This window comes from Anoplopoma fimbria, chromosome 19 (assembly GCF_027596085.1).
Source record: "Anoplopoma fimbria isolate UVic2021 breed Golden Eagle Sablefish chromosome 19, Afim_UVic_2022, whole genome shotgun sequence".
Lineage (NCBI taxonomy): Eukaryota > Metazoa > Chordata > Actinopteri > Perciformes > Anoplopomatidae > Anoplopoma > Anoplopoma fimbria.
In genome coordinates this window covers 13,470,743-13,484,706 of record NC_072467.1, presented here as the reverse complement: position 1 = coordinate 13,484,706, position 13,964 = coordinate 13,470,743, and the positions used below count along the sequence as shown (strand labels likewise).

Sequence of the window (13,964 nt, the reverse complement as noted above, 5' to 3'; positions counted from 1 at the left end):
TGTTTGCAAATTTCAACAAGCAATTTGTACTCAATGTGCCTTTAAAAATACAATAAGCCTGCCCTGCACAGGCATACACACACACACACACACACACACACACACACACACACACACACACACACACACACACACACACACACACACACACACACACACACACACACACACACACACACACACACACACACACACAGAGGGAGCTACAAAATAGGAGGAAGAGGAAAAAAGATTGAGAAAGAGCAAAGAAAGATCGAGTTAGACTGAGCCTGTGATCATTAAAGACACAGCAAGAGAGAGGCTTGTAGAGAAAGCCTTGCTGCTCCTGAGGGAGAGAAGGTGCTAGTATTATAATTGGAGAAGATGGACTGTCCACACTCTCTCTGTGCTTTATTGGAGCGCTCTCGAGCACCTTTCTAATTTCATTGGCCCAGCACAAGTGACCATAATCCTGACCGCAGGCTTGATTTGAGTGCTCAGAGGAGTAGCGAAAGCGAAAAGCACTGTACAGTCTGAAAACTTAAGCTGCATGAGCGTGCGTGATGGGAGGAGGATATCACATTATCTAGTGAAGGGCTGAAGGGCTTGCTGCCGGTTTGTGGGGGTGCCTGTTTGTTTGCATTTTGTCGGTGAGTGTGTGAATTCCTGTGCGTCATACGTGTGTTTCACCTTGGAGACGGCACAAGCTGTAAAGTATCAATGATGATGCAGTGTCAGAGGTGGATTCTGCCTCAGCAACATATCAAACACATCAAACTGCCAGAATGTCACAGATCCTGGACAACTCTGATTCTCCGTGTGTGTGTGTGTGTGTGTGTGTGTGTATGTGTGTGCATATGTGTGAGGACATGTGTTTTTCAATGCTTGCAGGCGTGTAGAGGCTGACATCCGTGATGAATCAACTCATTTTGTTCAATTGGATTTTCAGCAGAAGACCCAGAGCAGTAGCATCCTAATGTGTGTGTGTGTGTGTGTGTGTGTGTGTGTGTGTGTGTGTGTGTGTGTGTGTGTGTGTGTGTGTGTGTGTGTGTGTGTGTGTGTGTGTGTGTGTGTGTCTGGCTGCCCATATGAACTGACTCCAATTAATCTTAATCAGCATCAGAAAGAGCAAATATTGATGTCACAGGCATACAATGATTTTACAGTTTAAGGAGCAGTGACCTTTAACTAGGCTTTCTATCTAATTGGTGGCTTTTGACAGAGACAGTACAAAATCACCAACATCCTGTGTATTCATCATTGATTGGACAGAATGCTTTTAGACCCATCGTTGAGTTAACCTGCTTGGCAACTGTGCCCCTTGAAATATAAAGCAGCTGATTTTTTGTTATAATAGTAGAATAGTAATAGTAAGTCCTTTCAAATCATTTGCTGTGATTGCGTTGCCAAAATTGGGAGTATTATATTTACAAAGTCCTATGTTCACAGGTATTATGTTACAGGGTCCTACATTCCCAGGGTCTATGTTCCCGGGGTCCTATATTTCTAAACTCATATGTTCCTAAGGTCCTATGTTCCTAGGGTCCTATGTTTCCAGGATCATATGTTCCCAGGGTCCTATTGTTCAAGGGTCCTATGTTCCTAGGGTCTTATTTTTCCAGGGTCCTATGTTCCCAGGGTCCTATAGCCCTAGGGTCCTATATTTCCAAGGTCCTATGTTTCCCGTAACTATTCCTATGTTCCCAGGGTCCTATATTTCAAAAGGCCTATGTTCCCAGGGTCCTATATTTCAAAAGGCCTATGTTCCTAGGGTCCTATATTGCCAGGGTCCCCGGGTCTGATGTTCTTAGATTTCTGTTCCAAATGTCCTATATTTCCAAGGTCTCATGTTTCCAGGGTCCTATAATTCCAAGATTATATGTTCATTGTGTCCTATGTTACCATGGTCCTATTTTCCGAGGCTCCTATATTGCCAAGTTTTTATGTTCCTTCGGTCCTATGTTCTAAGGGTCTCATGCTCCAATGGTCCTATTTTCCCAGGGTCCTATATTTCAAAAGGTCTATGTTTCTAGGGGTCCTATGTTCCCAGGGTTTGATGTTCTAAGGGGTACCCAGTGTGTCTAAAAGTGAAGCCAAAGGGTCCTGACCAAGCATTTGTATGTGACGAGTTGGGAAATAGAAAGGGTTTGGGGAACACAGAACCCAGGGAGAGAACATGTAGAACTGGGGAACATAGGACCCTTTGGCATGTTCCCATTATGTGCCTCGAAAAAAAAACGGGGAATATAGAACACTGGGAACATAATAGTGTCCCTTCAAAAAATGTAGTAACATTTTTGCTCTTTACACTTCTTATTTATGATTATGTAACAGGGAGTTCTGTTTCAGCCCAATGTGTGGGAGAAAGTGTAAAAAACTTCCCCTGTAAGAAACCTTGTTTGGGTCTGTGTCTAATGAACGCACCAACCCATCTAACACCATCACACGTTATTTTCAGATGTGTTAATTGGGAAAAGAGCTTGGCATGTGCATGACTGTGGGTAAGTTGTGAAAGCAGGGATATTCTCACAGGAAGACAGGAGTAATTTTAACCTGATGGCCGACTCTGCAACTTTAACCAAATACTGATTTAAAGACCAACTTGCATATCACTGAAATATCACCATGATATTCCTGTGACAGAAACACATGCTGATTAATGATGAGTCATGCTCATGCTGTTGCGGCATGTTGCAGATGTGATTAAAAAAGATTCCATGTGGTTTTTTTCTACCGGAGGTGTCACAGGCATGATCCATATCTGAGGTGCAAACACATGTGTAACATTGTGTAATATTATAATGAGCCTTCTGTTGAATCTACCCATTGATGTTTGGGGATTTGACTCAACCGTTTAACCTCATTAAACCTTAACCTACTTTGATTTAATTGATTATCCCAAAGCTGTTTTTCCCAAGCTTAACATTACAAACCCAATTTTTAACACTACGCTACAATACACTAAGTAGTTTTCTTATATTCTATATGTGACAATGTCTATGTTTGGCATCAGCCGAGGTTTTCACAAGGCAGGAAAACCCTTGATTTTTCATGAGCTGTGTAGCCAGTATCTGTTTTTAGCTTGTATGTAAAGTTAATGAGCTTAATGTAGGTCTGCACGAGGCATTGTTCAGCATCAACACTGCGATATACATATGCACAATGGCCTCATGGGAGGACGTACTATGTCGGCAAATTAACACAAACACAAAAGGAAAACTTAATTCTCCATGACTGATCCAGTGTTCCTCATGAATTAACTACAGTCTAGGCAGGCCAATCCAAGTTTAAAATTAACCCTATATACATTTTTACACTGGGTTCCGTCCTGTCTCTTGTTTGTAAGAGGATCCTCCAAACGTGCATTTCCCCATAGTGGTGAAAAAAATGCCGTTTGGCTTGGAAATGCCGGGGGCTAAAGGTGTCTATGGGTTCCGACTGTGAGCGTTACAGCATCCCTCACCCGGAGCCGTGGACTGTAGTGCTCCCTTCGCCTTCTCTCCCTGCGTGGATGGCTGGGACTCTGGCAATGTCGGCAATACATACCCCTTCTCGCTGACCATGCTTTGTGGGTGTGACTTTTTTGCTGTCATCACCATTCATATCTATACAACCAATATGTTTGTTCAATTGTTTACTAGAGAACATTTTTATAAATATAACTTTGCCCTCAAAGTGCACAAAATTGATGCATTTAACTTGAAAATTTACAAATTTCATTTAGAATTCTTTAATATCAAATATATATTGCAACATCGTTTTTTCCCCCAATAACATGCAGCCCTAGTTTAATGCCTCTTTTTGACCAGTGGTAGCGCTGTGGAGCAAATTATTTCTGTGTGGGTTCATTATTTCTTTGTATCTCATGCATAAATTCACATGTATGTGAATGAGAGCACATCCATGCAATACACTTTGCTGCTGAGAGTTTCAGTCTATTCCAGTGGCCAACTATACTGCAACAATAAAATTCCCTGCAGCTCAAAAAAAACATCATCCCATACCATTAAAAGAACTCACTTCTTGTTTTTAAAATATTGATAATGAGAGAACAAACAGTATTAATATATGACTGTATTTTATTTCTTTACAGGACAATGTGGACCTAGGAGAGCTGATGTTCTCATTGTGCTATCTCCCCACGGCTGGCAGGCTCACCATCACCATGATCAAAGCCAGAAATCTCAAAGCCATGGACATCACTGGAGCTTCAGGTGAGCGCTGACTTACAAAGCAGTGTTTCCACTGACCGAGAGGTGATGTAGTCAGATGTACACAAAAGGTATTAAAGTGCTTTATTACTGTAAGTCAACGTAGTACTTTGTTTAATGACTTTCCGTGCAAAGACATTTTGGCGCCCTCATTGAACTCTCCACGTGTTACCTCTCTCCAGATCCGTATGTGAAAGTGTCCCTGATGTGTGAAGGCCGGAGGCTAAAGAAGAGGAAGACGTCAACCAAGCGTAACACTTTGAACCCTGTGTACAATGAGGCCATTGTGTTTGATGTTCCTCCTGAGAATATCGACCAGATCAGCCTGCTCATAGCTGTCATGGACTATGATCGGTTAGTAAGTTACCTAAGCACAGTGCCTTTTTTAGGTGGACATTTTCTTTGGAAACACACTCTGGACGGATAATTGACAAAAAATGACGTTTCAATTAAAATGCATGCCTTTATGGCACTGCATTGCGTTCTTTTGGTTGGTTGCCTAGTTTTTGGTAGGTTAGTGATTGGTTGTTTTTTTTGGTTTTGGTTTGTTGGGACAGCTGAAGTCTTCTGAAGAACAGTTTTAGTCATTGTAGTTCAATGCAGTGTTCAAAGGGTCAGCAGTTGGTGCTCTCAGAGCAACAGACCTATTTGCAAGGATAATGATGATAGTCATGGTCGTCCATGATGAGAAAACCAAAAAGGCATACAATTGGAAGTTGACAAGTTTAGAGGATTTTTTTATCAGTATTGTTCACAACAGTCTTTATGATAATGAAAATTGACAACCAGGTTGGTGGGGGTCTAAGGGCCAGCTTTTATGGAACTGCATAGCATTTTTTGGTTTGTTTGGTTGGTTGGTTGTTTTTAGGCTCTGCATTGTGTTTTCTTCATTGGAAGGGCAACCTTGAGGGCACTTTATCATGTTTTATCAACCATAGTGGCATCCAAGTGTGTTTTTATTTTTCAAACATGGGGACGCCAAACTAAATAAATGTATTCACTAATGTACTCATAAATGAACCATCCTAAGTATTATTGTTTTTTGGTATATTCAGAATTGCTGCAAAAACAATACATTTGACCACAGTAGTGATTATGTTTAGTCTCTTTTTAGAAAAAAAAAATTATACCGTTGACTTTCATTCTTCAGGTTTTTGACCCATGTCTGTAAGTTTCAGATAGATTTGTGTGAATCATTTTTTTTCACTCTACAGAGCACAACAGGACATTTGATATTATGACTTATAATCAATTCTGTTTAATTATTTCTAAAATTCCCGGGTGATGACATTATTTTGATGAAAATCTATTTCAAAGAAACATTTAGCAGCAGGTTTATGACCCATGTTGTGAATTAAAATGTTTTTAATGTCTTGTGCATCAGACGGTTATATTTTAGAAAAAGGCAAAATTATAGCAGAAGCCGAGGATGTTTTATGTCATGCATTCATCCAGAAATACAAATTTCTAAGTTAATCAGTATCACTCACAGTTTTTCTGCCCTGAATAACCTGTCGCCTTGACCTATGTATATATGTTTCATCCACAGCACATTTACTAATGCAACATTTTGGAGTCTCCATGTGATGTTCTTTCTGTCCTGCAGGGTCGGACATAATGAAGTGATCGGGGTGTGCAGGGTGGGCAACGAGGCGGAGAGCCTGGGCCGAGACCACTGGAACGAGATGCTGTCATACCCACGGAAACCCATTGCACACTGGCACCCACTCATAGAGGTATGGGCTGCTCTGTGTACTGGTAAAATACTCTCCCTTGAATATTTGAATATAAAGTTGCGAAGTAACACTCCAAGCATCATCCAAAGAGTCTACAGCCATGCTAACACCTGTGTGAGACTGTACTCTGGAACACCGATGCTTTGAGTTAAATGCTAATGCTAATATGCTCACAATAACAATGCTAACATGCTGATGTTTAGCAGGTTTAGTGTTAATATGTTCAATGTCTTAGTTTAGCATGTCGGCATGCTAGTATTTGCTAATTAACACAAAGTACAGTTAAGACTGATGGGGATGTCACAAGTTTAGCTAGTTATTTGTTTATTCAACAAAATATTGGGCCCCCAAAAAAACTGACCTGGTGTTAGCGCTATATACAAAAATGTTGATTGTCAAAGCGATTACAATTCATCTTAACAGAAACCTGAATATCAAGTTGAAACACAAACGCTGCCCAATGGCTGACACCCACACATGTCCCAAAATCAGCTGAATAAGAGGAAAAATTGTTAATAAAGGCAGATGGCAAGGTTTCATGAGTTACAGAAACTTCCCAAAAGATAAGGATAAAAGTGGTGGACCAAATCGACTGGCATGACTTAAAATTTGGTAGATAGTTAAAATGAAACCAGAATTACTTTCTCATTGAATGACCATTCACTGCTGATGAATAAAAAACACTCAGATCATCTAGAGGTGAAGTGCCTCCATTGTAAGCTGTGCAATTGGTTTGATTTCATACAAAAGTAATCAGTTGTCTGGTCCTTCAGATACAGGCTAAGAGAGCTAAAATAAACTCAAGTAAAACATACTTGTGTAGGAATATAAAAAGTGAAAAAAAAAAGATTTTATTGAAGTGTGAACAAAAGTTAGAGTCTTCATTTAAAACAGAAAAAAATCACATCAAAAATACTAATAAAGAGACTCATAAATGATTCTCGTATTTCATTTTGCCACGTTGTTCAATTTGTTGTTAGGTTCAGTGAGAAAAAAGAAATGAAACAATTACATAACAGAAATACTGCATAACCCTCTGTATACTTGACTTGTTTTTACTGGGATTGCCACAACAGAGGCACTCATCTTACACAGAGAGACTACACACACACACACACACACACACACACACACACACACACACACACACACACACGCACGCACGCACACACACACACACACACACACACACACACACACACACACACACAGGTGGCTACATTCATGGAGCTGTTTCTATTTCTGAATCTCCTGCCCACACTCATTATGAAAAAAACTAAAACAGATGCTGGACTGATTCATGTAAATTCATGTGGAGTTGTCAAAGCTAAATCTATTTGTGTTCAGCTGGAGGAGTGAGAAGATAAAACACTTTAAAATGGATTGCTGTTGGGATAAATGTGAGGCCTATCATCAGCCATGAAACACATCAGTAAATGCCGACTCATACGTGTCTTCAGCTCAACGTAGAGATGTGTTTTTAATAATCCTTAGTAAATGTATATATATAATCCTTAGTAAATGTAACAGACACTGGCTAGCTTGTTAGCTGTTTAACGTAGGTTGTCATGAGGACTGTTGACACAAACCCTCTGTAGACATCATTATTTTCTACCAGAGGAGGTCTGATGATGCTCATTATGAGGAGTATTATTCCATCTCTAATGAACGTGTCTGACTTTCCCGCAGCCACCCTAATGACATTTCCATCTAAAATCAGGCCAGTTAATGTCTAATGAGTATCCATTTTGATTGCCTTGCCATTCAGATGATTTACTTAACCTATGCGTGCTGCATTCCCCAAGTGATACTGATGCTTCAGAAAGATGGATGCATTTATTTACAAGATAAATTTGAACTCAGGCTATGTGAAATCCTTTGTTTCCGCTGGTATGAGCGCATTGCAGAGCGGCGGTGATTAGCTAGCCAGTGGGCCACACACCATAGACTGTTTATAAGATAAGAGAAGTGGACGAAGTCGTCGAGACATCGCCCAATGGTTTGTGAACCAATGGTTGGTTTTGAAGCCTAAAGTTTAGCATTTGGACGTTGCCATCTGGGTATTCCGGCCGTCACCATCTTCATATTTTGCAACCAGTAAACTGAAGTGACCATACCTGGATTGCGGAGGAGTGACGAGTAGCGACCTGTCAATCACAAGGTTGACCCGCCTTTAAGCATACTACTAAATGAACATCATGCTGTATTGAAAAATACTTGTAACTAGCGATTGAGACCATAAACTCATGTTTACAATGTTTACAGAGGAAATAAATAGAATGAGAAGTAGAGTCATGTTCTCATAGACTTGCTGCTATATTAATGCTCCGTATAGAGAACCTTTAAACAAAAGACACACCATGACTTTTCTGGGTAGAAAACAAAAACTTGTAAAGACAATGATGGATATGAGGACGTTTCAACACCAGCTATCTCTCTTCAGGGCTTCATGCTGTCATGCATGATGACACTCAAGGGCAATGTGAAATATGAACTTCAAAACACAAATCACTCCTCTGCAAAAATAACAAGCAAAAGTTGGAAGATGAAAGTTGGTCTTAACTGTTGCTTTTACTTTTCTGACCGATAGGTGAGCAGGTTTATGTGTGTCTTTAGCTGCTTTGCATCTTTTTCATTTTTATGGATTATAAAGTATTTCAACGACACCAAGGGAACTGTTTTAGGGCAGTTCGAATCTCCTTTCAGAATATTTCTTCCACACATTTCACTTCACTTGTGTGTATGTGTGTGAGTTTGAGGAGCAACAGGAAACCCAAAATTTAATTGGATTTAGTTGTGTTTCAGTAAGTGGTTGTGCAGGCGGCTAAGATATGTTTTTCCAATACAAGTCCACATGGCTATCTTGTTAAGTCGCATCCTGGTACCAGGATTCTTCCCGATCAACCACTTAGGGGTGATACACAAAGGGTTTGCGGGGCGTTTGTTGTTGCTAAACCTGCACAATAGGACAAAACAGAAAATGTTCAACTCTTAAAGTACCTCTAAACGGTGAAATGCACTTCTAACTGCGCTGCCAATCAAATAGCATCTCGGTGTAGGAGGTAAAGTGAAGACATTTTAAAAATACATGAGAAAAAAGAGATTTAAATGTGCTCACTTGTTCTCTGTAGATATTTAAAGTAAAAAAACAAAACAAAATACTAGTTACAATCGGACGCAAAAAAACAGTTATATCATTCGCACAACATCTTTTGTGAATCGGACTTTAAGACGGGGAAAACAGCAGGTTGCAAATGATACGCGATTCACACTGCAACCATCGGCCGCGATCCATTCCTTGTGAATTTGCCCCTGGCATGTGTTATGGGGTTCTGCTTTAAGCTGCAGAAGTAAATGAAGTGTTAACTGTCACACTGTGTCTACCGGAGGAGTTGCAGTTTGTCGGAGGTCAGTGACCCTGATATCGCTGACGACGGTGAAGCTAGAAGAGCTCTCATGCTGTCTCTTGGGCCACTTGCGTAGCACTAAAAAACACACACACACACACACACACACACACACACACACACACACACACACACACACACACACACACACACACACACACACACAAACAGTTTTTGTCAGACACTCTCCAGTAGCCGCGGCTTATCTGAGGCCATTAGCAGCAGCACTGGACTACAGCAGCAGGACTTGAGATCCAGACTAATGGCTTATTTGTGTTTCTTTAAAAGATCCACACGGAAGTCCCGAGGGAACCAGGCCCACCGGTTACATCACACACACACACACACACACACACACACACACACACACACACACACACACACACACACACACACACATATAAACACACACAAACACGCAGAAGCACAAGTATTACATAACAAGTTTCCACACATAAAAACTAATAGATTATTTCAACATGCAACATCTGTGTCTAGCACACACACACACACACACACACACACACACACACACACACACACACACACACACACACACACACACACACACACACACACACACACACACACTGTCTTTCTGACACACACTTGCACACTCAGTTTTTTCTTATCCACTTCATGCTGTAAAGGCTTTCCTGAATTGTTGGAGTTAGACTCACCGGCCCTCTGACCACAGTCTGAGAGCATTCATAATTCACCGACTCGATCTCTTCAGCCAGGACTGTAAAACACACACACACACACACACAACACACACACACACACACACACACACACACACACACACACACACACACACACACACACACACACACACACAAGGCCGAGACCAACAAGAAGAAGATGCTCTTGAATTCCCCAGAGCCGCTTTGAGCCAGTTCTGATGCTATTGAGCGGAAAGCAAAGGAGAAAGAGGCGCACTGCAGGGGGCGCTCTTGTGAAGCGTGGTTAATGTGTTTGCAAGCCATCGGTGAGCTTATATCTCCCCGGTTTTTCAGTCTCACAGTGGCTTGGGCTGAAACATATCGTCATGGAAACCTGCTCCCTCTACCTGCTTCAAGGCAGGTTGAATTCTGATCAGTTGAAAGTCATCTACCAACTCTGAGAGAAAAGTTAAGGTATTATTTTGATAGAATAGATAGAATTTAGAGATGAATTTTGCAGCATTTCTGACATTTAAACTGGCTGGATGCACCAGACATTTCACAGCAGAATCAGTGTAGTAGATTTTTTTTCGCACAACTTTGTTCAACTTTTGACAACGTCTTATCTTATCAGCTAAACTTCTCTGTTAACTGCTCCACGAAAATAAAAGGAGCAGTTATGAAACAGGACTCAATGACACAAATACGTATTTTGAATAAACTGTGTGAATTTATGGCCACATTAACGACAATTAGCGTGCACTTAGCAATTTTGGTAGCTATCAGAAACTTGACCTTATTTTTTTGTAATAATCCAAAAATCCAATGGAAAGATCCCAATTACTTTTTGTTGAGGGAACAGTGCGATGCTAATGCCTGTGGTAAGCAACAAAAATACATTATTCCTGCAGCACTCTATTGTGGGCAACATTGTGGAACCTCTTTCTTACATATAACGCTGCATGTCGTTTAACAGGTGGATTCATCTCCTGGATTAATTGTCCTTCATAGAGGTTAACCTTCAATGTTTCCATTTATTTGCAGGTTTTAGCAGCTGACTTTGCTACTTTGTATCTGTAACCAGTTGATTGTCGGTGGAAGTGATCCCTTGGTGATGTTGTGTCGCTAAGCAACCAGAAGAACTCATCAGTCTTTTTTTCTTAGATGCAGAGTTATACTGGAAGTGCTCAGACGTCACCAGCTGACCAGCAGGGGGCGACTCCTCTGGTTGCAAAAAGAAGTCTGGTCGTATAGAAGTCTATGAGAAAAGGATCCTACTTCTACCTTGATTTATTCCCTCAGTAAAAAAAACATGAACATGAGTTTATGGTCTCAATCTCTAGTTTCAAGTCTTCTTCAATACAGCATAATGTTAATTTAGTAAATTATGGTCCATTTAGAGTAAATTAGACCATAAAGCAGAGTATGCTGTAGGGCGGGCTTAATGTGATTGACAGGTCAGTGCTGCTACCAGAGCTGTAAACGGCATCTCTCCGTCACTCCTCGCATTCCAAATATGGTGACATCCATTCATTGGCTGCAAAAAAACACAACATCGGGACAGCCGTAGTCCAAGATGGTCACGGCGAAATCGCCGAACTCAAGGCTTCATAGGGGCAGTCAACAAACCAATGGATGAGTCTCTGTGACCACTTCTTTTATACAGTCTATGGGTTATTATAGAACAGGTGTGAACCAATCAGATTGCTTTAATTGCTTGTCCAGCCCTTCGGTCCAGAGTATATTTTTTGAGATTGATTTTTCGTGACCCCCTAACTTTTTTGTCCAACACCTCCATGTCAAAATGCCCCCTTGACCCACTTTGTGTCCCCAGATGATGAATTCTCATATTTTGATGCCTAATTTGATATATCAGGGCAAAACTTTCACTTGTACTCAAACAAATCTTTTCATTGAATTTACTGAACACATTCATAGTATTTCTTTGCATATGAATTAAATAATTTTCACAAGCTTTAAGTGTATTTTCATCAGTTGTCGCTTTCACTACGCAGCCTGTGTGGACATTGTGGAAGGAAAAAGTTTTAAACAGCCATGTCATATTACCCATACCCTTGCAGCTGCACACACACACACACACACACACACACACACACACACACACACACACACACACACACACACACACACACACACACACACACACACACACAACAAAAAAAATTAATGCGGTGACAGAACATAATTTAATTACTTGGATATCATTTTACTCTTGCATTTAGCTACTCTATTTGCTATTTGCTCACTTAGTGACCTTCGTCTGCTTCAATTGGACACTTGGCAAAAAGTAATTAGATTTCCATTTTGCAGACATTTTCTGAAGAGCTTCAGTTTGTTTCTCTCTTAAAAAGAGCAAATCTATATCCAATAGATATCATGGAGGTCAACATTGGCTCCTCTTCTTCAAGCATTTTTACTGCTTTTAAATACAACTATAAGGAGGACATCTTTGAAATGCCATCGATTACATGCCCATGTGCAAATATAATTGACAATTTCCAGCACTGGTGTCACATTGTGGTTATTTCGGCTTTTCGGTCACCAAATGCTCTCGGTGAATGATGCAGTGACAGTTCCCAAGGTTCTTGCTGGCCTGACACAGAACTTGACATAGATGGTTCCCTGGTTAACGGCATGCGATTTTCCTCTACGAGGAATGCGTCTTTCGATCCAATAACTGAAGAGACTGTCTCTCACAGGATAATAAGTTACATACATGATGGAAATACAACTAAGATTCAAAATGAAACCTTTAGTTTTGTTTGGCTTCTGTTTGCATCTAACCCGATCTTCTTTCTCTCCATCACTCTTTCTTTACTTTGTCTTGTTCCAGTGGGTCGGACAGGGAGCGACGGGGAGTGGAAGCCAAGGAGGATCCACCAACTCCCTGAAGACACCACCATCGCCATGACCGCACACACACACACACACACACACACAGCCTCAGGGTGGTAGAACGATAGATGATGAACCTGCAGATAGTCCTTCTTAAATGTTAGAAAATATAGTGTGACTAACAAGTGACTACAGTAGAAGCATCAGCTAAAAGCCATTAATCAAGCTGGTGTGTCATTAGATTGAACAAGGCTTTAGTGAGCTAAGACCGCTGCAAAAGCTAGCCCCCACTTCTATCTTTCCTCTTGTGTATTCACAACCAAAAATATCACTTTAACTACATTCCAACTGAACTACTACAGTGCTTTCATTTGTCATTTGAGTTGTGGCTGACGGCATCAACAGATTGAGATTATCGAACAGGTCGAGCTTTTGTAACAAATTGCAGTTTTGTGGACCAAAAATCATTCATTTCTAGGCCGTGATTGTGATTGGTGTGAGTGATGAGCTTTCATAGATGCAGTAAGAGTTAGAAATGATGGACAGGGCATTCTTGTTCAGAACGTCAAAGTTTCATGCAGGCATGAACAAAGGAGATTTACTGAGCGGAAGCCTTAGTTTTACCTTTATCAGCAACTTTCTCACAGAACAGTTCTTGCAAAGATGTAAATGAAGAGGATTTGCTCCAAGAATGTGTAAAGCGGCGGACAGAGGGAACATAAAGGGTTTTTTATTTACTGCATGTTAAAATTGTCATACTTTGTTAACAGGGTGTGGTCAAAATTAAGCAAATACAGCTGTTGGTGAAAGTGGAAACTTCTTCTGGCTAAAGGACAACTTCTGCTAATTCTCAGTGACGGTTTACATGCACAAAATACTGAATATACAGCGGGTAAAATAAGTATTGAACACGTCACCATTTTTCTCAGTAAATATATTTCTAAAGGTGCTATTGACATGAAATGTTCACCAGATGTCAGTAACAACCCAAGTAATCCATACATACAAAGAAAACCAAACAAATAAGTTCAGAAATTAAGTTTTGTGTAATAAAATGGAATGACACAGGGAACATATGTGCTGTATACGTTTCCACAGAATGTTCCTAAA

At 40.6% G+C, this 13,964-nt stretch overlaps 1 protein-coding gene across 2 annotated transcripts in view; it reads left to right on the top strand.

The window, feature by feature from the left end:
• Positions 1–12,930, top strand: part of LOC129108388 (synaptotagmin-9-like) — a 41,556-nt gene extending 28,626 nt beyond the window's left edge. The window contains exons 5-9 of one of the 2 annotated variants that reach the window (XM_054620180.1): positions 4,073–4,193; positions 4,373–4,544; positions 5,797–5,926; positions 10,353–10,359; positions 12,869–12,930. In XM_054620180.1, the coding sequence (XP_054476155.1) occupies positions 4,073–4,193; positions 4,373–4,544; positions 5,797–5,926; positions 10,353–10,359; positions 12,869–12,930 (492 nt within the window). Of the gene's footprint in view, positions 1–4,072; positions 4,194–4,372; positions 4,545–5,796; positions 5,927–10,352; positions 10,360–12,852 lie in introns of both variants that reach the window. The other variant, XM_054620179.1, reaches the window with a different exon arrangement.
• The last annotated feature ends 1,034 nt before the right edge of the window (positions 12,931–13,964 follow it).